The sequence below is a fragment of the Malaclemys terrapin genome, chromosome 9 (assembly GCF_027887155.1).
Source record: "Malaclemys terrapin pileata isolate rMalTer1 chromosome 9, rMalTer1.hap1, whole genome shotgun sequence".
Taxonomy (NCBI): domain Eukaryota; kingdom Metazoa; phylum Chordata; order Testudines; family Emydidae; genus Malaclemys; species Malaclemys terrapin.
Window position 1 is genome coordinate 20,825,884 of NC_071513.1, and position 23,729 is coordinate 20,849,612.

Sequence of the window (23,729 nt, forward strand, 5' to 3'; positions counted from 1 at the left end):
GAAGCATGAAAGAAAATGCTCTGGAGTTACCATAGCAACAGTAAAAAAAAAAAAAAAAAAAGCCCCAAAAAACATCCTCTAAAATAAAGACCGTCAACCGTGATTTAATCCCTCACTGGGTTATCAATATTTATGATGAAAGGAAACAGTAACAGCACAGGGCAAAAACTCCATTTCTAAAACACACTGGTGAAGGAGAAACAATTTGACATGAAAGACTTTGATGCAGACATCGCATGATTATTTCACAATGCACATACTGGGTAGTGGAGGGAGGGGATGAGAAGGGAGAGATTGGTGACCCTGGTGGGAATAAAGTGCTCCCACGCTAACACATCTGGGTCTGATTCGAAGGTTGATTGCTCATTCCCTGGGCTCACAGCAATGCAATGGTACTATGTAGGCTGCTCAGCCGTGGGGAAAGAGCAGTTCACATGGCCCAGCAGCAGAGATCCTGCCGGCTGATATAGGAGCAATGATAACCCATCCTCTGTTCAAGGAAGATCACTGAAATGTAGGCCTAAGGGGAAGACAAGGGGTACAAGCTGGGTAGAAAAAGGGTGTCGCTCTCTCTAGGGAAATCTGTCCCTTCCAGAACACCTCCAAACCAAACAGCCCACAGAAGGGCAGAAGTTAGGGAGAGAAGGGTTTCTAGGTGAGGCCTGATCTATGGAAGGGAAAAGCCCGACTGGAATATTAAATGTTTCTGATTCTATTGTTTCCTGCCTTTGCTTAACAAAATCCAGCTAAGATTGAATAAAAAGAAGATTAAACACAGCCGATGTTTATCTCGTCTTGAGAGCCCATTAGAGCTGCAGCAGCCTCCCACTAATTAATAGTGCAACAATGCTTGTTGAAAGCCAAAATTGAAAGTCTCCACTACTATTACTGCCACAATGTATACCAGCTACTGGGCTAGAACAGGGAAGAAAAACCCTGACAATTAAGGCAACCTCCCAAAGCTTTTCTTTGAAATCACTGTTTATTTAACAGTTTTCATGTAGAACTCCCAATATTTCATGACTATGTGGCCCCGGACAGAAATAGACTGCAAAATTAGGGACTAGGATTTCAAACACCTTAAAATTCAGGGATGTTTGGATCTGGCATTTTAGATCAGCCCAGGTAGGGCATATGGAAATTTTGGATCCAGATGGTGAACCGCTACCACGTTCATAGGTGTTCAGAATTGGGATGCTAGTTCAGGCCCATCCCTAATGTTGAAACTCTTATCTCAGCACTGATATTTCACTAGTGGGAACCAGAAAATGCAGAGGCCCATGGAAATGGGGGAGGAGGAAAAAAAAAAGGGAACACAATGTTCCCTAAATGTTAATAAGTTCTGGTTCGAGGGATGGACCAAGGTTTGAGTCAATTGCTCTTTGATCCTATCCATCTGCCTGTCCCCTCTTTACCATCTGACTGTGAGGACTGTCCTCCCTCCTTCCCTCTTGTACAGCCCGAGAAACACATCACAGAATTAAAACTCATCCCAGTAACATTTCGGCTTGTTCAGCAAGGAGGTGTGATAGCAAGTGACTGGTACATTCATTCCCTAGGGCTGCTACGGGGAAAGAGGAGTGGGTGTCTCTTTCAATGCAGAAAACAAAGATCTGCAAAAAGGGGAGGTTTGGGTCGGATTTATAAAATCAACTCAATCCTGATTCTCCTCTCTGCTGTGAGTACCAAAACAAAGTGAAAACCACCCTAGTACTGCAGCGTTTTTAAACACCTTTCTCTGAACTAACATAGGACACTGCCCACAGTCAAAGACATTGCCATAGAGAGTGATGGAAGCCCCCTCCCGCCCCCATTTTTTGGGGCATTTAAAACTGGCCTGGACAAAGCACAATAGGGAACAATTCTGCACTGATAGGCAGATGGTCTAGCAGCTCTTTACTGTTTCCAGTTTCTGTGATTCTACAGCAGACTGACCATTGGTCTGTTTCAGTGTAGTAACTGCAATATGTGCATATAATCTACAACATATGTCACCTGAAACTGTGTGGTGTGGCTATATTTAAAAAAATCCCCTTGTTATGGGAGGAAGCTGGAAGTTCCAAATTTCAGAAGTGGACTTTACAAACCTGATGGAGCACATGGAAACTGCTAAACTTCACCACTCTTCCCCTGACTTCTGTTAGACTTTGCCTAAGGCAGTCCAATAAAAAGGGCCCCCCTCCCTGCGACACAGCTGTAGAAGGCTTTGATTTTATCCTTACAAGATATTTGAAGGAATTTAAACCACCACTAAGAAAGCAGGAAATACGCATTTCACCTTTGAAGTGCTCCTAATGGAAAGAATCTCTGTTTTTCTTTAAAAACCCCAAACTAAAAGCGGCCTAGTCTGAAGAGTTACTTTGCTTTGTACGAACATTTTATCGGCGAAGGAAAAAAAATCTGAAACTTTTGTAGAAGTACTTGGGAGGAAAAGAAATGATGGGGTAAAATGCTGTATCTCTCTGAAGCAATCCACAACCGCACTTCAGTTCTATTTATTCCACTGCCATGAATTCATATACAGCATTCCGCATAGGATTTATCAGGCTCTCTTCTCAAATAGCATAGTTTTATTTGAAAATTTTTTTAAACATGAAGTGAGATCATGGGGTGCGGGGGGAGGGCTCCCTTGGTGTAGGGTGCAACACAAGACATGGAAGACATTACACTGGAAATAGTGTACACATACACACACCAGAATATAAATAAATAGAATACAACATTTCCTGTAGGCTGGTCTTTCAGTTTTTTCCATATCAAGAGGCAGCAGCTCATCCTTTTAGAGCAGGAGGACCCGAGTTCTAGCTTTGCCACCACAAGGTAGTTTTGGGTAGCAAAGGTGCTTATGTTCCCAGAGAGAATCTCTGGGTATGTCTACACTGACAGAGTTACATCGCCGGCAGTTACATCATTGCTCAGAGAATGCTGAAGGGAAACCGCTGTTGTGTGTTCACAAGATCAGCTGCCTGTGCAATGGTGTGTTCACACTTGCTGCACTTGCATCGGTATTTGGGGTGGTGCACTCTGGGCAGCTATCCCACAGAGCACCTCTTTCTCTTCTGCCACTAAGAGTTGTGGGGAGGCGGAGGGGGTGACGGGGCATCCTGGGTCCTGTCCCAATGCTCCGTGATGCATTTCTTCGCATCCCAGCAATCCCCTTCCATCCGCATTTGGCGCCATCTTTCAATGGTTTGTGTACTGCACGCTCTGCATCTTTGGTCTGCAGGAATGGATCCCACACTGTTGATCAATATACTGCTCGCTCTCACTAACACGTCACGAGTGGCAGTGGAGTTATTCCTTAAACTACAAAGGCAAGAGGAGTTCAACATTGATCTTGCTATGCGTAGTAGCTACGACACGAGATTGCTTGTGGCATTCACGGGGGTGCTGACCACAGTGGAACGCCACTTCTGGGCTCGGGAAACAAGCACTGAGTGGTGGGATCACATCGTCATGCACATCTGGGATTACAAGCAGCGGCTGCAGAGCTTTCGGATGAGGAAAGCCACATACATGGGACTGTTTGATGAGCTCGCCCCAGCCCTGCAGCGTAAGGACACGAGAATGAGAACTGTCCTGTTGTTGTTGTTGAAGTGTGTGGTGATTGCACTGTGGAAGCTGGCTACTCCAGACTGCTACTGATCAGTTGCTAACCAGTTTGGAGTGGGAAAGTCGACCGTTGGATTCGTGTTGATGGAAGTGTGCAGGGCCATTAATCGCATCCTGGTCCAAAAGACCGTGACTCTGGGCAACGTGCGGGACTTTGTGGATAGCTTTGCATAAATGGGCTTCCCTAACTGCAGAGGGGTGACAGATGGCATGCATATTCCAATTCTGGCACCAGACCACCTAGCTACCGAGTACCTTAATCGGAAGGGGTATTTCTCTATGGTTCTCCAGGTGCTTGTGGATCACTGTGGGCATTTCAAAGACATTAACGCAGGCTGGTCTGGAAAGGTGCATGACGCATGGATCTTTCAGAACACTGGTCTGTTGAGGAAGCTGCAAGCAGGGACTTTCTTCACGGACCAGATGATCACCATAGGGGAAGTCAGAATGCCCATTGTGATCGTGGGAGACCCTGCATACCCCTTAATGCCGTGGCTTATGAAGCCATACAGGGGGAACCTTGACAGTAGGAAGAAGCGGTTCAACAACAGGCTGAGCAAGTGCAGAATGACTGCTGAGTGTGCTTTTGGCTGTTTAAAGGCCCGCTGGCGCTGCCTATATGGGAGACTGGACCTGGCCAACAACAATATTCCTATGCTTATAGCCGCATGCTGTACACTCCATAATTTGTGACGGGAAGGGTGAAAGCTTCACTCAGGGCTGGACCGTTGAGGCTCCGCGCCTGGAGGCTGAATTTGAACAGAGGCCAGGGCTATTAGAGGGGCACAGCACAGGGCCATAAAGATCAGGAATGCCTTGAGGCAGCAATTTGAAGCTGAAAGCCACTAATATTTGTTGCTATGCTTGGGGGTGCAGTGCTTGTAATGCTAGCAGGTGACTGTTATTGATGCAGATGATACACTGTGAAGGTTTAAGAAAATTGCCTCTTGCTTTACAGGGTTCTGTTTGCTTTCAATTAATGGAATAAAGATTGCTTTCAAATCAAAACAATTCTTTTATTAAAAAACAACAACCGGAGGGGAGAGACAAACAAAAAAACACATCAGCACTGTCGGGGATGGGGGAAGGGAGGGTCCCAGGGTGGTTAAAGATTTGTGTATGTCCAGGTATCATATGCAACCTTGTCCTTTGGAGTACAGTGCAGCGGGTACTATTCTTCAGCAGGGCTAAACTGCAGAGCGATGGGTGTTGAGTGCAGTGGGTACTGGGAGTCTGCAGGACTGGACTGTGACAGGGCAGGAGTGGAATGCAGAGAGTACAGACTGGAGTCAGGAGGATGATAAAAGTGTGTTGGCGGTGTTTGGGGGGTGCATGGGAAAGAGTTTGTGACAGCGGCTGCAGGGGAGGGCAGGCGCGGAGCTGTTCGGTTTGCAATGCTAGTAGCGCCTGGAGCGTGTCCACTTAGTGCTCCATAACATTTAAGAGCCGCTCCGTGGCTTTGTTCTGGCACACCACAGTCTCCTTTAGGTCCCTTTTCTCGCTGTATCACCACTTCTTCAGTTCTTGTTTTTCAGCCACAGAGTGCATTGTGACTTCACGCAGAAACTCCTTTCTTTATTTTTTTGTGGCTTCTTTCTAATTTTGCGCAGCCATTCAGCCAGCAATAAAGAGGGAGGCTGGGCTCCCCAGGCCGTATCTGTGAAGCCAAAATGCTACATTTTACAGAAGCAGTATTGTTTGCAACACACAGACCACAGATTCAGTGATTTAAAAACACAGCTAGTATTCACATACCTGTCACTAACTGGCTGACCCCAGGCAAGCACACATGAGCCACAAGACCCCCAAAATGGTGAGTAACCACGGGGGCAGGGGAAATCAGTGTTCCAGGACCGTACTGTACACTGGGCACATGGCTCTTGGGGAGAGCCAGCACTGTAGGCCTTATAATCATTACTGTCCCTACATTTTCCATAGGCTGCGTTCAACATGGAAGATATTCCGCTGCTGAGGGTGAGCAGGGAATCAAAGGAGGGTCTTCTCCAAGACTGCAGCTTCTACCCTGGCCCTTATGCGGCTCGCCTGTGTGCAGTAATGATCCCCCCTCCAGTGACGGCAGGGTAGCATGGGAAAGATACCCTTAATGGGGAAGAAACAAAGCAGCTCTGCCAAAGAACGCGCGGCAGCGATTGCCCAGTATCTCTATGAAAGTTTAGTGGAGATCTGAGGCAGATTTCCATGAAGTGAGGGAGTCAATCAACAGCCTGTTCCGCCGCTCAGACTAGGCATGTGGTGGTACGCGCATCATACAGACACAAGCCTGCTTTCTGCAACCCTCCTGCTCCCAACAACTCGCTTCAGCGTTTCCCCAAATCAAAGCCACTTACCAAGGGCCTCCTCTCCCATTTGTGCTTCGCCAAGCTCTGACCGCTGTGACTGGCTAGCCTCCTCCGGAGTAGAGGAGAGATCCTGGCTGCATGCATCTCTGATCTCCGAGTCGTCCTCTGCCTCTGGGTCCCCCTCCACATCCTCGTTCAAGTTTTCCTCCTCCTGACTCAGTCCACTCTCGACTGACATGCAAGCCACTGAAGTATCCACAATGGCCTTCGCAGTGGAGGTGGGGTCACCACCAAGTATCATGTCCAACTCTTTGTAGAACCGGCAGCTTGTGGGCGCAGCACTGGAGGGGTAGTTTGCGTCCTGTGCCTTGTGGTAGGTGTTTCACAGCTCCTTCACTTTGACCCTGCATTGCAGTGTGTCCCGGTCATGGCCCCTTTCTGTCATGCATCGTGAAATCTGTCCGTAGGTATCATGATTCCTATGGCGAGAGCGCAGCTGGAACTGGACAGCCTCCTCTCCCCAAATGCTGATGAGGTCCAGCAGCTCGGCATTTTTCCAAGTGGGGGATTGCCTGGTGCGTGGAGCAGACATGGTCACTTGGAAAAATGCGCTGAGACCTCTGCACGAGTCACCGAGCAAACAGGAAGGGGACTTTCAAAATTCCCAAGGAATTTAAGGAGTGGGGCTCATGACTGGTCACCTGAGGGCAGGGCTGTAGAGTTCAAACCGATGACCAGAGAGGTGAGAACAGGCATTGTGGGACACCTCCCGGAGGCCAACTGCAGTGCTGTAATCGACCAGGGTCTCTACACTGGCACCGTGGTGCTGTAGCCCCGGAGCAAAAAGTTGTCGAGGTGGGTTTTTTATTTATTTAAACACAGCTCTGCAACTGCGCAATTTCTGCGCACTAAGTGGCTTGGCAGTGTGTACACCTCGGGAGTTACAGCGCTCAAAGCTGCTTTACTGCGCAGAAACTTGCCAGCGTAGACAAGGCTTGGGTGACCAGATGACAGAAGTGAAATATCGGGACACCGGGGGCGGGGGGAGCGCAGCCAAAAAAAAAAAAGCCAGAGCAAAAAAAAGGAGCAAGCCCCCCCAACTGCTGCCTCGCGCACACTGACCGCACTTTGTGGTGGGGCCCTGGGCGGCCCCTCCCCCGCACGTGCCTGGACCCCACCCCCACCACCCAGCGCCAGAGAGTGCGCTCAGGCCACGTCCCCCGGCCCCCTCCCGCCGCCCATTCTCGGCCAACTGCCACTCGTCCCCTCCCGCTCCGCTCAGAACGTACCAACGCTGCAGATGGGGGTGGGGAGCCGAAGGCCAAACACACGCCTCCCCTCACACCCCGCACTGAGGCTGGGCCAGCACGCATGGGAGAACCCGCCCGATGGGACGCCGGGCTACTGGCCCTTTAAAGGGCTGAAGAAGGGTCTGGTTCACGGCCGTATCATGGCCCACGTGCGCGGTGCCCACAGGTGCGGCCCCATGGCCCTGCCCAAGGGCCGACCCTGAGAGCACTGCCTCCACCCTGGCCTCCCCATGGGTCTCCCGTCCCTCGCCCTCTGTGGGCTGCTGCTGCAGCATCATCACCCCGCCCCGCACGGGCTACCCAGAGCGGCATCGGACCCCCCGCCCTCCCTCCCTCCCAGAGCCTGCCTGGCACAGCCCACCCCCGCAGAGCTAGCCTCAGCATCCAGCAGGCAGGTCCTGTCCGGGGACCCCAGCGTCCTGCACCCACTTACTGCTGCACTCCGGGTCGGTGCAGCACTTGCGCTCGGCGAAGTGCCAGTCCAGGTGCTTGGTGGCCAAGCAGAGGGGCCACTGCGCAGGCAGGAGCAGGGCAACTAGGGCGAGGAGCAGGAGGGAGAAGCGCAGCCGTGCTGCAGCCATGTTCACAGGGCTGGCGGCAGGGGGAGGAGGGAGCGTCCCTCTGGCTCCTGTCCACGTAGCTCGCATGCGGGTCGGGTTGGCAGGGGCAGGGGGGGGGGAAGGCGCTGCCGGTGCCTACAAGCCTCGCCCCTGCCTCTGTGCGTGCCTGGGGAGTGGGGCTGCAGCACTTTGCAGGTGCCTGCCGGCCGGCGGAAACACAGCTGCGCTGCCCCAGGGCCCGGAAGAAGAGGTGAGCGGTGCCGGCAGTACCAGGTTGCCACGGTCCCCCAATATCAGGACAAAGTGCGTCCCGACCGATGTAAGGTCGGGACGCGGGACAAGTCCCCTAAAATCGGGACTGTCCTGATAAAATCGGGACGTCTGGTCACCCTAACAAGGCCTCTATTAGAACAGGCTCTATGACACACTAAGAAGCAGTTCCGATTCCACACAGTAGAGGGTACATGCACATACAGGAGCATGCTAGTAGAAAACCAAGTTATGGGCAGGATTTGGGGAATATCACAAATGGGTAAAATTCAGGCCAAAATTCCTCAATGCACTGATCTAGGACCAACCAGCCACTGAACTTTTGACAACATGTGGTGCCTCGACTCCATCGTCTGGTGCCGTTTAGGAAGCCAGCAATGCACGCCTCCACTTATACATTCAATGTCTAGCTGAACAGCACCTTGATGTACTTAGATTGTGGGGCATAATTTCCCATGGAGAGCTCTCTCCTCTTTTTAAAATGTCTGTTTCAAGGGTCTCCTTGGGGAGACCACTGGGGCCCTTTCCCAGGCCAAAGCAGAAAGGAGACTGAAGAGTTGGGCATAAATGCAGCTGCTCTGACACTCAGCTATCTTCATTGCCCCCTCCTGTCAAGGGTTCCCACTTGGGGAGTGGTGAAATGGAATGCTGCAGCCAAGTCACCTCCTTTCACAGAAGTATGGTTTTAAACAGTTACGGGGAGTGTTTTAATTAAAACTAAACAATTTTCAAATGGGTTTGTTTTCATATATAATCAATTTCTCTCTCACACACAAACAAACTGAAAATCTGTGATGTTGAAGCAGTATAATGTACCATCAAAGCCTGCTAAACATTTTTATAATGTTAATGAAATTGTGTCCTGACAGAAACCCACAGAAGTTAAAAAGCGCCGAAAAAATTAATAACACTACTGTATTTTTTAAAGCAGCATGTTGCAGACACAAAGACATTCCAACGGACTAATATGTTCTGCTTCAAAACACATTTACATTCCTGATTTTCCTTCTACTGCAGATAGCCAAAAAACCCATGCAAATTAAGTTTGTGATTCCATTGTGACAGGTGATAAAAAGACAGGCTTCAGTCTCTATACATCCCCAGTTTATTATGCTCCACTGGAAGCTATTTACTTCAGCCATACTTGGGTCAGGTTTTATTTTAAACGTTAATTCACTTCTAGTATCTAAGATCAATTTTTTTAAAATATGATTTTGAATCTGACTGGGTCCCCTTTAAACTGATTGTGACAGTACCTCTGGTTCTATCACCGTGTATGGAGGTGCAAAGCTGTTCTGCTGACACTCTGCAAATCAGACCAGAAGGTCTCAAATTCCAATTCAGGAGCATAAAAGGCTGAGAACTCTGATAGAGGAGAGATGTAGGAGCAGATCTGCAGGGAGAAACCCTGGGCACGGCCAAGTTCTAAAGAAATTCAGGATAAGGTGTGTCTCCTTAAGACAAAGATAAAGAAAAACTTCAGGAAGGGGGATGAAATTTGAACAGCAACTCATTGTATGTAGGCAGGCTGTGGCAAGCGCAGGGAGAGTGCCCTCTTCCACTACACCTGACCTTGCCAAAAGGCAGCAATAAACTAGCACCGGATTTGTCAAAAACAAAAGCTTGCCAGAAAGTTACATGCCACCTCAAGCAAGTTTCAGCCTTACTTTGTAAAAGAGCTGGAAAGGAGTCCAATAAAAGCGATGGCTGCCCCCGAGGCTGCTGTCGTCCTGCAGCCAATCCGGTCAGTGAAGATACTCACAATAGGCGAGCAGAAGAAAATCATCCCCATGGCCAGGGCTCCAACCAGCGCTAGGGAGAGAAACAAAGGGAGGTGAAGATCAGCAACTGCTATGGAAACAATATGCCAATGAAAGAGAGACCAAAGCAGATGACGATGGTGGTGGTGGGGGAAAGGATTTTATTGGTAGTCTCAGTAGAGTGTCCCATCTCCATTGCACAGCCAGCCAATCCTTGCACTACTCTCTCAAGAGACACGGTCCCTTCTGGCCATAGCTGAGGCATGCTAGCCTGGCATGTACAGAACTTTGCACTGTCACGGACCTCATTGTACCTATTGTGTGGACAGAACAAGTAGGTGTTTGTGTGAGGGAAGTGTGCCTAGGTTTATGCTATATCCACCTCTGCTGGGTTTATGTATTCTAGTAAGGCAACCCAGATTCTGTTCCATTTATCTAGCTTGTCCTATAGTCAGCATACTGAGGTCTCCACTGCTATGATTTCTGTCCGTAAGATATTCTGGACTGGTAAGAAAAACATGTAGACCCAGGAAAGAACATGAGATCTTCCTAGTCTCGGACACTTATGGGCTTGATATCCTGAGGTACTAAGCACCCTCAACTCCTAGGAACCTTCCTGAATGCTTTCAGCCCTATATTTTAGCTACAATTACTATCCATCAATACTCATTTTCCTAAAGGGCCAGAGATTTCTAAACTTCCCTGCAGGACATAAGGGTTTTCTGACGTCATTGCGGGTGGCTTTTCATTGCAATGTTCTTTCCTACTCCAGCAACAATATGTACCCTACATAAAACAACTGAGAGATATTAATTGCAGCAAACATCAATTTTCTAAACAACATAAGCTCGTAAATAATTAAATGACACTCAAATTACACATCACCCAGAAACAAAAAACAGAAAAATGGCAAAACTTAAGAGAACAAGATCTGAGCCCCACCAAGAGATGTTGGCTTGGTCCAAGAATAATAAAACAGAGCACACACGGTCTGGGGCTGTGCTCACTGACAAATCTCTTGCCAGTGTTTTGTTCCAAGGAATGCACCTTGTTTTGAACACGGCAATATACAGTACCTGCACAAAACCACATTAGATGCGTGACCATTATCACAAAACAAACCCAACGCCCCCGATTTCATAGGAAAGACTTTTGTCAGGGGTATGATCTAAAGCCCACTGGAGTCAATGGGCGTTTTTCCAGTGACTTCAATACACTTTGGACCAGACCATGATGGATTTAACACTGCCTCACATTCTTTTCCATCTTTCCTTACACAAATTTGGAGGAAACTACTATTTTTTTTTTTTAAAAAGGTTTTGCTGCTGAAAAAGATTTTGGGCCTGTCGGGCTTGATGTCTTTAAAGGTCTCTTTAAACCCATTCTTTCCTTAAAAGAGAAGATATAGAAAGGTAACATATTCAAAAAAAATCCTCCATCCACAAATGGTGAGGAGAACCACACAAGAAATACACTGCAGAATACATTAACCCTTACATGAAAAGGTCTCCTGTCTGGAGCACAGAGTTCTGAGGAAAGAAGGAAGAGAATATAGAAACTGCCACTCTGGCACAAATCAACAGCCACTGGATAATGCACAAAACTGTATAATATTTACAATCCTTGGTCGGATTGTAACGGGGGAGGGGAGTTTCTTCTGGACCTCAGCTGATGATTAGCTTATGCATAAGGATTGAAAGCAGTTGGCATTTTATTCTAGGTAGTGTAAACGCAGACGGCTGCTCTTATTTATAGAATTACCTATCAAAAGTAGTATAATGGGATACAAAATTAGTCACAGTCAGGTTGGTATCACATGTCTTAGTCCAGGGGTTGGCAACGTTCGGCACACGGCTCGCCAGGGTAAGCATCCTGGTGGGCCGGGCCAGTTTTATTTACCTGCTGACGCGGCAGGTTCGGCCGATCACGGCCCCCACTGGCTGCGGTTCGCTGTCCCGGGCCAATGGGGGCAGCGAGAAACCGCAGACAGCACATCGTTCGCTCGCGCTGCTTCCCGCCGCCCCCATTGGCCCGGGACGGCAAACCGCGGCCAGTGGGGGCCGCGATCGGCCGAACCTGCCGTGTCAGCAGGTAAATAAAACTGGCCCGGCCCGCCAAGGTGCTTACCCTGGCGAGCCGCGTGCCGAACGTTGCCGACCCCTGTCTTAGTCCATAAAACAACAACAAGGCTGCGAAATAAAGCACTCAAAAAGAGCAAAATAATTTTAATTTAGGACACCTTATGAATATGAACTATGAGAGTCTTTATTTACATAATCACATGTTATTCTTTCTGCGGCACCTCAACATTCAGGTCAGATGGTGTGCAATGAGCTAAACAGCTGTTCAAAACAGACCTAACAAATTGTACTTTTAATTGCTGACCATGTGGTCTCCTTTCCAGTAGTCTCTACACCAACCCCCGCCTCATTCATTAGCCAACCTGTATAATGAATGAGACAGGGTCCTGGGGGGGCGGGGGAAGAGACAATACAATGTACAATTATGTAATTAAAGACAACAGGCCAGCTCTTCAGCTGGTGTAAATTGATGTAGCTGAATTTCCTTCAATGCACTTAACACTATTTTACACCAGCTAAGGAGATCTAGTAGCTGCACAAAGGTGCAAACTTAAGGTTGTGCGGACAACACTGGCATTTTCTGACTTCTGCGTGCTTAACTTGGTATTGTTAATACTTTTAAATGGAATTTCTTAAGTGTTTTTAAGAGAAAATAAATAATTTCCACAATGCTGAACTGTAGTATTTGATCAACAGCCGTAGAATGATCTTTCCTGAGCACCACAGGAATTCAGTAAGTGCACAGTTTGGAGTACCTTCTATATACCCATATCTGAATCCATTAGCATGATAGCATGCAACAATATAGGTCTTAAAACTACTGAAAGATCTCTTATAAATCACCATGGTTTGCACTGGTGGAAATAAGCTTCTTTATGGCAGCTTCCAGAGTCATGTACTTCTGGGCACCAGACTCCACAGTGCAACTTTTAAGACTGTAACACTGACCACTGAACAAGAAACTTGCCCTACACAAGTGGTCCCACTTACACTCCAAGCCAAACTTCAGCAAGTATTCAGCATGTAAGGATTTGCTTGCACCTGCAGTGAGGGCTCTGCAAATCTTTTCACCCCAGCATACAACTGAACCCAAAGAAGTACAATACAACTGGCCCTTCTTTAACTGTGAGAGCTTCTGAAAATAACCAGGTCCCTTACAAAAAGAAAGTTAAAGATAGCGCCCCCCACCCCCCCCCAACAATACCTTCCTCTTTCCTAAAAAGCTCGACACAAAGAGGCACTCTCAGGCCTGAGAACAGCTGGCCTTTTCAAATTAATTATAGGTTTTCAAAAACCACTTTATTCAAAAAAGTGTTCTGACAATAAATTGAGATGGAGGAAAAATCCTTTAAGGGAAGAATAACTGAGGCACAGCAGGAGTTCCCCAAGCCTCACTTCAGCCTGAAAATACTCCCATCTGGCACTGGAACAAAACAAAATTAAAAAGGGAGAGAGAGAGAGTGAAGGAGAGACCTCCCTCTATAGCCAATACTCTTGGCTATAAACAAGGTGCACAGTGTAACGAATGTACTTCTAATAGGATTAGACGGCATCATTCCAAAGAGCCATCCAAACAAAAAGGGTGGAGGGGCCAGAGGGGAAGAGCCAGAATGAAAAAGGCTCATTAAATTGGAGAATATATTTCCGGAAATGTTCCCTCTAAGCCAAACCAATAAAACATTTGACGGTTCCATCATGTTTGAAGTTTGCTGAGTATTGTGGTTATGATGGGAAATGAATCTGAGAAACATGGAAATGCAAGCAGAAAACCAGGTATTACATTTAAATAGGCCAGATTCTGATCTCAGTTACTCCAGATTTATACATGCGTAACTGGTATAAAAATCCTGCCCAAAATTCAGACTCACATGGGTAGTTCCAAACAAACCTCAACCAGGAGAATCAGCAGCCTCAGCTCTGAGGTTCTAAAAATTGTAACTTGTGAAGGGGGGCATTATTTAACTAAAATTTATACTAGATTTGTAACAAAAAATTCCCCTACTCTATTACTCCACCTTAGAGAAACTGCTTACCACAAGCAGAGGGGGAAAAAAATAGTGTTCTGCCATAACAGGGAGATAAACTAGGTAATAATAATAATTAACACGTCCAGGGTGCTTTTTGTTTTCAAAGTGCTTTACAAATATTAACTAGGTAATGCTTACAACGTCTCTGTGAAGCAGGGAAGCGTTGTTGCTATCTCAATTCCACAGGCATGGAATGTGAGGGAGAGACTGGTTAAGTGCCTTGTCCAAGATCACAATGACACCCCTGGGAGTAGAACAGGAGAAGTTGCTGACTCCCAATCTTGAGGCCTATTTAATGCTGGTTTGTGTTTAACACCAACTGAGGATAGGGACAAGTGGATTAACAGTTAACTTATATTTTACAGTCACAGGATTGGTATGCACAGGAGCGTAGAAGTAGAGCTGAGCCCTCCATTTCAATAGGCAACAACTGAATTGAAGATGGCTATTGGGTCTAACAACCAAGACGGTTTTGCCTTGTTAATTTCAGCAAGAGGTCAGAGGATAGTCATGGTGAAAGGTCAAAGATGATGGAAAAAAAATAGTTAAAAAAAAAAAATGTCCAGCACATTGTTTAGTAACATAACTGTTAGTATGTCACTAGACCAGCTCTTGTGCTGTGTTTGTATCTGTCCATTGTTATTACTGCACGAGCTAAAGCAGAACTGACCATTGGAAAGCCATCTTAACTCTCCACAATGGAATTAAGCTTCTCGTGGAGTCTTAGCTGTTCTGGTCCTCTGGGTCACCGCAGCCTAAAAATGCTGATCTCTGTGGGACCAGTGCAGCACTATTAACAGGAAATTCATCCTGCACTTCACTGGGAACTAGACTGGGATCTATTAGTCTGCTGTACAGGCCAGGATTTCACTTGGAAGCTCTCAAGAATCTTAGTGAATTTAGAACTTGATCCAAACCCCCCTGAAGTCAATAGGAGTATTGCTTTTGACTTCAGTGGGTTTTGGATTAGGCCGTTAGTTCCTACCCCACCCCCAAAATCCACCGGGTTATATATATATATATAAAAAATAAACACAATCCTCAGGACACTAATGGAATCTTAACAACATACCATGTTCCAGTGGAGCATGAAGTATGTTGTACAAAAATTGGACAAAACCCAATTTAAAGCTAGATTGGAATTTATTTAAGTATTGTGCAAAATCTGGACAGGAATTAGGTTAAGACTGGATCAGTCTCAAGGCCTTTCAGGCTCAAACATTTACTGGGATAAATGGTAAATGGGTTTATTTTGGAGTCAGCCTTTGGAGAGAAGAAAGGCCTGACTGCTGGGCATTCAGAATCTTCCAAGTCCAACAGACACGCTGTGAGCATCTGAAAACAAGACTGATATTACCAAAGTGTGCTCACAAAGGCAGTGGAGAGAACAGTGCTCTACTGACAGGCAGAACCTTGTAAGCTGTCGTGTCCCTGCAATGCCCCTTGTGTGACACAGGACACGCTTTATGGGAATACAAAGGTAATTTCAATATATTAAGAAGTTTTCATTTGTGTCTCTTGGCCTTTCAAATGCAATGGAATAGATACAAAAGAGCTGAAACCAAGTGTTCAGTGCACGTGGATGCAAGTTCATTAAACAAAGGATCCTGACAGTTTCTAGTCTGATCCCCAACACCGCATGAGAACGAGGCCTAGCATGTGTTTTCCTGATGAAAATTTTTGGTCAAAATCTGCCCCTTACCCAGTCAAAAGGATGCCTTTGCAACCAATACAAAAATTCTCTCTCAAAAAATTAAGCCAATGAAATGATCTTTTGGGGACCGACTCACATTTTTAACATGTGGGCTTGGCAATACTGCAGCTGGTAGAGTCAGCAACCGACATATTGTCACGTTCTAATTGCTGGCTATGAGTTTGATGCATCTGGTATCAAATTACATGCAAAGCAAATTGCGTCTGTATGCTCTTACTCAACCTCCTCAATAGTCTCCACCTGAGGATAATAAATCAGCAGCCACGTGGGGGGCGACTTTCACTAAAATGAGTACCAAAGGCTGAATTCTTTTAAAAGTTACCTTGCTAAAGATGCCTGCTGCTTTGTCCAAGTCTGCAGGTTAATGACTGGCAAAAATCACCTGCAGGGGGAAGAGAACAGCAGCAAGACTGTGATAGCTGATTGTGCTGTGATTTGCCCTCACAGGCAGCCCCAAACTTTCTCCATAGCAAGTGGGATGTTCTTAGATTGATGCTCAGGATGTTTGGTGGGTAAATCACAGCGTGCCTAGATGAGATCTCTCCCGAATATGGAGCTGGAGAAGGAACACGCGGGGATATCCTCCAACAATCTGGAGAATGGGCAGCATTACAGAACACTGCAGTGGAAACAGTCCCACCAGCGGCCCTCTGCATTTCAAACCACAGAACGGCAATGCAGCAGCCAACAGGACATCGAAAGCTTCCAAAAAGCTCCTTCCCACATCGAAGCTAATAGGAATGGAGTGGGAAATGGACCCAGTACAGGGTGCAAACAGAGCATCACCACAGAGCCAGGGGGAACGTAGACAAACTGCAGTGAGCAATTGAATGGGGTGCATGGCAGCAGGCAAGGTACAGGACAAGCAGTTCGTGTGCAAGCTCCCCCCCCACCCACCAACATGACTCAATCCTGACCTAAAGTCAACACCTCGCAAAGTGAGAGGTGAGCTCAGTCTCCAGGGTCCATCCATTCCTGGGACTGATGATCAAGGGGGTGGTTTTGAACAGGCTCTGCATTTTTGTGCTTGAAGTGTTTGCTAACAGGAATCACGAAACCCATTCTTCTCCAGCAGACAGGGAGCTGAACGTCAAGCGAAATTTGCTACAGCAAAAGGCAAACCTTGCTCCGCAGGTTAAATCTGCAGGGGATTTCTAAATCACATGATACGGAGGGCATGCTGTTTCTTCTCCATTTCTTTCTAACCATCTATTCCAAAAGGAAAAAACACTTTTAAAGAGGTGCACATCCCCCATTTTCTGACTTAATTGAATCAGGCTTTCAATAATATAACAGCTCTTGCTTCTAGGAATGGAGCTGCAACGGGCACAGGGCAAGGCTAGCAAGTTGCACAATAGAAAATTAGTCTTAAATGATTTTTCCAGGACAGGAAACAAAGGAAAAATATTGTAGTCATTTACAGACAAGGATCCAAATTCCCTCTGGTATTGAGCTCACTGTTTTCAAAGCTTTCAGAAAGACATCATTAATACTATGCCAAGGGATGCACTAAATCTAGTCTTTTTATTCATTATAAAATAATCTCCAGAGAAAAACAAAGGGAAGAGACCTCCTTCGCTGACCACAGTATGGGAGTTTGACTGCTCAAGAATTGGTAGGTGACTTCAGATCCTGTCCCAAGCTTTGTCCACACTTGAAAGCTTGTCCTAAAATTTCCCACTTTTACCTCCACCAGTGCAGAACCACCCTGGGTAGACAGAGTTGCGTTAAGAAGATGCTGGCAGCTGTTAATGTTTTAGGTGCTGTGTCATGTAGACCTGCTCTCTGCAGAGTAAGAGGAGGACACAGAGCTGAAAGGCCAACAATCACTTGGAATTATGCCTACACTGGTGCGCTCATCATTGCTGCTCCTGATGTAGTCAAACTGGTGACAACAACAAATATTGGGAAAAGAAACTGCTGTCAACACAGGTTTCAATATATGAAGTTATCCATGCTTTAATGTATAAAGGAAAGCTGGCAGTTCAAGGCACTGGTAATGAGATCTGGATGGACTTTTTCACCTGTAGCAAGCCCCAGAAAGTCATAACTCAAAATAGTGGCACTCTGCTGGCTGCTCGGTGTTCTCTATGAAATGAAATAGAGCAGTGATTCTCAACCTATTTACCATTGTGGGCTGCATATGCAGCTCTCTGTGTGTTATGTGGGCTGCATCCACACAACATACATACTACCTGCATTGCCCTGAGGATGTCACGTGTGCTGCAGCTGGGTGCGGATTGGGCCGCAAGTAGCCTGTGGGTTGTGAACCACTGAATTAGAGGAAATCAGTCCAGTTTCTAGCAGACATCGTCAAACCCAACCCTACCCTTTGGCACTAACTGGCCGTATGGGTTGGCAGTCTCAGTAGGGAGGTGAAGGATCAAATGGGCAATGCAGAGTGAACTCAGTCCTAGAGGCCCCCCGCTTGCCTATGCGGTACATGTTACGTGGCTTCCATCTCTAGGGCTGTCAATCTGGTACTAGACTAGAAATCACTAAAGCCATTTAAGTGGGCTCCAAATATAGCCCTAATCAAAAGCTGCAGTTTGAAACAGCAGCACCGTGTCTTGACTAGAATGGGCTTTTCCTTCCAGGGCATTCTCAATGCAGAGATGGACCTGACATACAAAGCCTGGGTCCGAAAGGACCCTGAAAGCTTAGATGGATCTCTTTGCACCCCATGGTAACAAGGCCCAGCATGTATAAAACAGAGAATATCATAATCCCACTATGTAACTCCCTGTTACGCCCACACCTTGAATACTGCATGCAGTTCTGATTGCCCCACCTCAACAGTGATATATTAAACTGGAAAAATTACCAAGGGCAACAAAAATGATTAAGGGTATGGAACAGCTTCCATACGAGGAGAAATTAAAAAGACTGGGAATGTTCATCTCAGAAAAGAGACAACTGTGGGGGGGATGCAATAAGAGATTTATAAAATCCTGAATCGTGTCGAGAAAGTGAATAAGGAAGTATTATTTAGCCCTTCACATAACACAGGAGCCTGGGGGTCACGCACTGAAATTAATAGTCAGCAGGTTTAAAACAAATATAAGGAAGTATCAGAGGGGTAGCCGTGTTAGTCTGAATCTGTAAAAAGCAACATTGCATCTGAAGAAGTGAGGTTCTTACCCACGAAAGCTTATGCTCCCAATACTTCTGTTAGTCTTAAAGGTGCCACAGGACCCTCTGTTGCTTTTTACAAATATAAGGAAGTACTTCTTCACACAATGAACAGTCAACCTGTGGAACTCCTTGCCAGGGGATGTTGTGAAGGCCAAAAGCGTAACTGGGTTTGAAAAGAATCAGATATGTTCATGGAGAAGAGATCCATCAATGGCTATTAGTCAAGATGGTCAGGGATGCAACCTGAGTGTCCCTCAACCTCCAACTGCCAGAAGTTGGGACTGGATGACAGGGGACCCATCATTTGATAACTACCTGTTCTGCTCATTCCCTCTGAAGCATCTGGCACTGGCCATTGTTGAAAGACAGGATACTGGGATAGATGGACCATTGGTCTGACCAAGTATTGCCGTTCTTATGTGTTTTCTATTTGGACCTGATGTGCAAAGTTTGGGTCTGCATTCAAACTTCTTCCAAGTTCAGAAGTGCTCAGATCTGAAGTTTTGGTGTGGATCCATTTTTAACTCAGTATGACTGACCACATCTGTTTCTCTCCTCATAGCTGGGGGGGGGGGGGTAGGGGGGAGGTGGGACAAAGGGGGGCAGGGAGAGGAAGGAGGGGGGAGAGAGAGAGAGAGAGAGAGACAGACTGAGAGAGAGAGAGAGAGACAGACACAGAGACTCTGCTGGAGAACTACCAGAATCCTTGCTGACACTGTATGGTAGCTTGCGGCCTTGCTGGAACAGATGGATACAATCAAATCTGAAGGGCCAGTAGGAAAAGGGAGGAAATGAAGGATTGCTGGTATTTTACACCTGAAACCTGAATGCCCTACCTATGGCACAGATTGCATGTGCAATAAAGAAACAATTTGGACAATATGGTCAGGGGAAAAAACGTGCAAGCTACACAAACTCAGATGGTGTTATACTAGCCATGTTCACATGACGACTGATCCAGTGATCAGCACTGCAACACAAATATATCTGGCAAAAAATGAGCATGGCTTAACGGCTTCCTGGGTGCAATGCCCATCTGGTCATCCTATGCTATCATCAGAGACTGCATTGTATCATCATCTCCCAGCTAGTAATGATGGTCATCTCCTGAGCCCAACACTTGTGTACCCATCACGGATGGTTTTATTCTGCTGACCTCTGCATTTCAGCAGTGGGCGTTGTGGTACTTCTGCAGTTGTTAAAATTCCCTTCTTTGTACAACAGTGGATCATCCCCTCCCTTGTTGCATATTGAAGGGCTTCTGTATTTACAGAGGCATGGATGGTGGAATAGCTGTATGTCATTTGCAACTCTACTTTCTAATGCATTTTCCCCTCTCCCACCAAATATTCCCTGTGCACTTTTAAGGGTTAAAGGTGGATGAACAGGCCTCCCATACTTAAATTTTAAAATAATTTCTCCACAGAAGTCAAGAAGGCAGCACACATGGAGACTATTCTAATACAGAATCAGCTAACACAGTGTGACATAGCAAGTGGCACCATTATAACTGGAGTCTGAACGTATCCCCTCAATAGATGGTCTCAGCTATCTAAAGTACTTACATGGCCTTGTTACTGTAGTATCTAAGCACAGTCTTTAATGTATTCATCCTCATGTGAGGTAGGGCAGTGGTATTATCTGAGGCATAGAGAGACCAAGTTTCCTGTGTAACTTTGGGCAGGTCGTCTGTAGCAGAGCTGGGAACTGAACTTGAGTCTCCAAAGTCCCAGCCTAGAACCCCAACCATAAGCCCATCCCTCCTCTCCTACTTGCGTATTCCTCTCCCATCTCAGCGTTCTGGGAGGATCAGGGCCGGCTCTAACTTTTTTGCTGCCCCAAGCAGCAAAAAAAAGCGCTGCCCCCGAGCCCCCCGCCGAGCTCCGCCCCCCTGCCGAGCGCCGCTGGAACACCCCTCCCCCCAGCGCCGTCCCCCGCGCCGCCCCCCCCGCCGAGCGCCACGCCACCGGAGCCCACCCCCACCCGCCGAGTGCCGCCGGAACCCCCCCCCCCCGAGCCCCGCGCCACCCCCACGCCGAGCGCTGCACCGCCGGAACCCGCCCCCGCCCCCCGCCGAGCACCGCCGGAACCCCGCCGAGCACCGCGCCGCTGGAGCGCCCACTCCCCCCCGCATGGAATGCCGCGCCGTGCCGCGCTCCCCCCGCCGCCCCTTACCAGGTGCCGCCCCAAGCATGTGCTTAGGTGCCTGGTGCCTGGAACCGGCCCTGGGGAGGATAGAGCAGCCTTCATTATCACCACTCAGCAGCTACACACATGGCTTAAAAGTGGATCTTTAAAAGAACCCACTGCATTTCTAATCACATTCCAGCCAAACTCACTTAGCTTTCAAAACTGATGTTTTAGCCTGGCTCTCCCATGACCGCCCCCTCCCCACAGCTCTGCTTGAACACCATTAAAAACCCTATCTCCCAGCAATTGCACAGTGCACGATGAAGTCTAACCACTGGTTCGTTCCTGCACTTACCTAAGCCATGTACTTTTCCTCTGGAGATATTAGCCAGCTCTTATGCTGGAGTTTAAACACAGAGAACTCTAAGGAAGAAAGATGGAGCTCCAGCAACTTATTAATTGTATCTTTATAGAGATCAGAGCACAAAGTGGGTCTGGGATCTCATACAACTTGGCACTTCTGGACTGGAGAATGAGGCATCAAAATTAATGAACCATAAAATGCCTTTGTTTAGCTAACAACTGTCAAACTAATCACCATCAGCATTAGTCTTCTAATCGTTATTTCATCTTGTTCCCCTTAAAAAAAAATAGCAAGGTTATTGCAGTACTGTGATGTTCTTCAGCACATCATCTGCCTTCCCAGAAAGCAAAACATGAAGCGTGCTTAGGGCTCAATGCAAAGCCTGCTGCAGTGGGAGCTGATTCAGGCTCTTTAGGGGGAGCGTTCATATTAGTAAGGGAAGCCCCAAGTCCCACCTTGGGGAAGTTCCCATTGTTATTTAATGCCCAAAGAGAATGTGAATTTGTTTAGCTGACAACTGAAGCTAGTGACCCAGCTTCCCCAAGCATAGTAAGCAGAGGAGGTCCCATTGCATGGTTTTCCTCAAAGAGAGGCATACTGATACTCTTGGATGTGAGAAGGGGATGACAAACCCGCAAGAAGGGATGACAGTCCATCTGGTTCTGACAACGTGCCACAGGTGGCAGCTTAAAGCCAGGCATTGATTCATTGCTTAGTGCGGGCGCTTGTCACTGGACAGAGAGGAAGGCACAGTCCCTGTCTCCAAGGGGAACTAACAAGATAAATAATCCTATTTAACAAACAGAAATGTCCTTGCATGTGTCACTGGTAAGTATCTGCCATTTAAAACTGGCATGAACATTTACTCTGTTATTGCTGCTGGCTAATTACTTTTTACACAGACCTCCAGTTGGCCAGTGAAAATGATCTGGTCAGCTTCACTTTTGATTCCCATTTACAATGCTGTCGTGTTTGGAGTTCAGCAGACAGGCATGCACACAAAGCTTATAAACACCCCACATTTTGGGTCTAAGTAATTCATCAACATCCCTTTTATTCATTAGATCTAATCCACTCACGTTCCATACAAAAGATCCCAGCCCACCATACACTGGGGTACCTCAGCATGTCACTGTCACACTGATGAGGCCTTGTAAGTACAGGAAGGAATCTTTCAACTTAGTTTCAGGCCAACAACAACAAAGTTCAAGTGCCCTGAAATTGTGACTCCCCCATCTTAAAACCAGAGGTCTCAATGGGAAAATATGGACCAAAATTGAGGTGACCAGTTTTCAGAAACTCCTGGAAGCCATTTATAGTGCCTTCAAGCACTATTATAGTGCCGGATATTATGGCCAGTTTACTAATCATGGATTTGATTGGATTTTTTCCTTGCAGTTTTGACTCAAATCTACAAACATCCCGTGCTGTTAGTTTGTAGCTTGTTAGTTTGTTCCTGAGCAAAACAAACAAACAAATCAACCCTCCTTGCTGAAAGTCAGCATGAGACCAAGAAGGACTAAAGAACTATTTTCAATGTCCCATTCTTGGAGGAATTACAGCAGATTAAGGAAGAATGTGAAAGCCATAGAAGGGGTGTTAACGCACTAAAGACTTTAGCTATCACCACCACTACACGGTCCTATGAAAAAACAGAATTATTAAACTGCTTCCCAGAAACTGAAATATATCAAGTGTGCAACACATATCCTCCAAGCACAGGACCATTTGTCTATGTTTAACTGCTGCAGGAGCCTACGGATTTGGAACCGAGAAGCCTATATTAGTTTCAGTTATATTTCTAGAAATCAAATTGCCTCTTCCCCTGATCTCTGCCACCGCAAGGATGCAGGAAATAATTAGAGATAACCCTAAATCATCCCCACAGATGTGAAAATCCCTGCACTTCTGGGCATTTGAACAGCCCAGATCTGGAATTTGAGGTGAAGCCCAGCTATCAAAGAGATTAAAATAAGGGGGAGCTCCCTCCCTTTTCATGGCTTGGACAAAGACTGTTCCATCTTGACTCCCTGTTTCCTTGGCTGTAGTATGAGAGCTCCCCCTCCTGTTTCAACCTACGTTAACCACTAAGTAAGGGATATCGGTGTATGTGAGAAATAATTCCCAATATTAGCAAGGCTGTGGCCTCCTTAAGTAAAGATGTAGACAACTCAGTGGTTTCATTTGGCCAGAGGCTGGTGCAGAGGTCTTTTCATATGAGGTTCACACACATCAAATTTTTCTCCGAGTTTTAGGTTTGACCAAAGCCCCAAAGAGAAATTCAGCCCAAACCACAGCTCGTATGGTTTTCACCCAAAACTATAAATCAACCCACGTTAGTTCAAAATACTGTTCGGGCTCAAGTCTGAGTTGAATTATGGCTTGGGGTGGAAACCCGAGGTACTATCTTGCACCAAGCTAGGTTTGGTAGCTTTGGGCAGTGGGATTCTCTCTGAGCTTTAAGTA

The 23,729-nt window shown here is 46.8% G+C and overlaps 1 protein-coding gene across 1 annotated transcript in view; it reads right to left on the bottom strand.

The window, feature by feature from the left end:
- SLC16A2 (solute carrier family 16 member 2) overlaps positions 1–23,729 on the bottom strand; it is a 109,040-nt gene that overhangs the window by 18,721 nt on the left and 66,590 nt on the right. Inside the window, exon 2 of the mRNA XM_054039395.1 lies at positions 9,720–9,864. Coding sequence (XP_053895370.1) covers positions 9,720–9,864 — 145 coding nt within the window. The remainder of the gene's footprint in view (positions 1–9,719; positions 9,865–23,729) is intronic.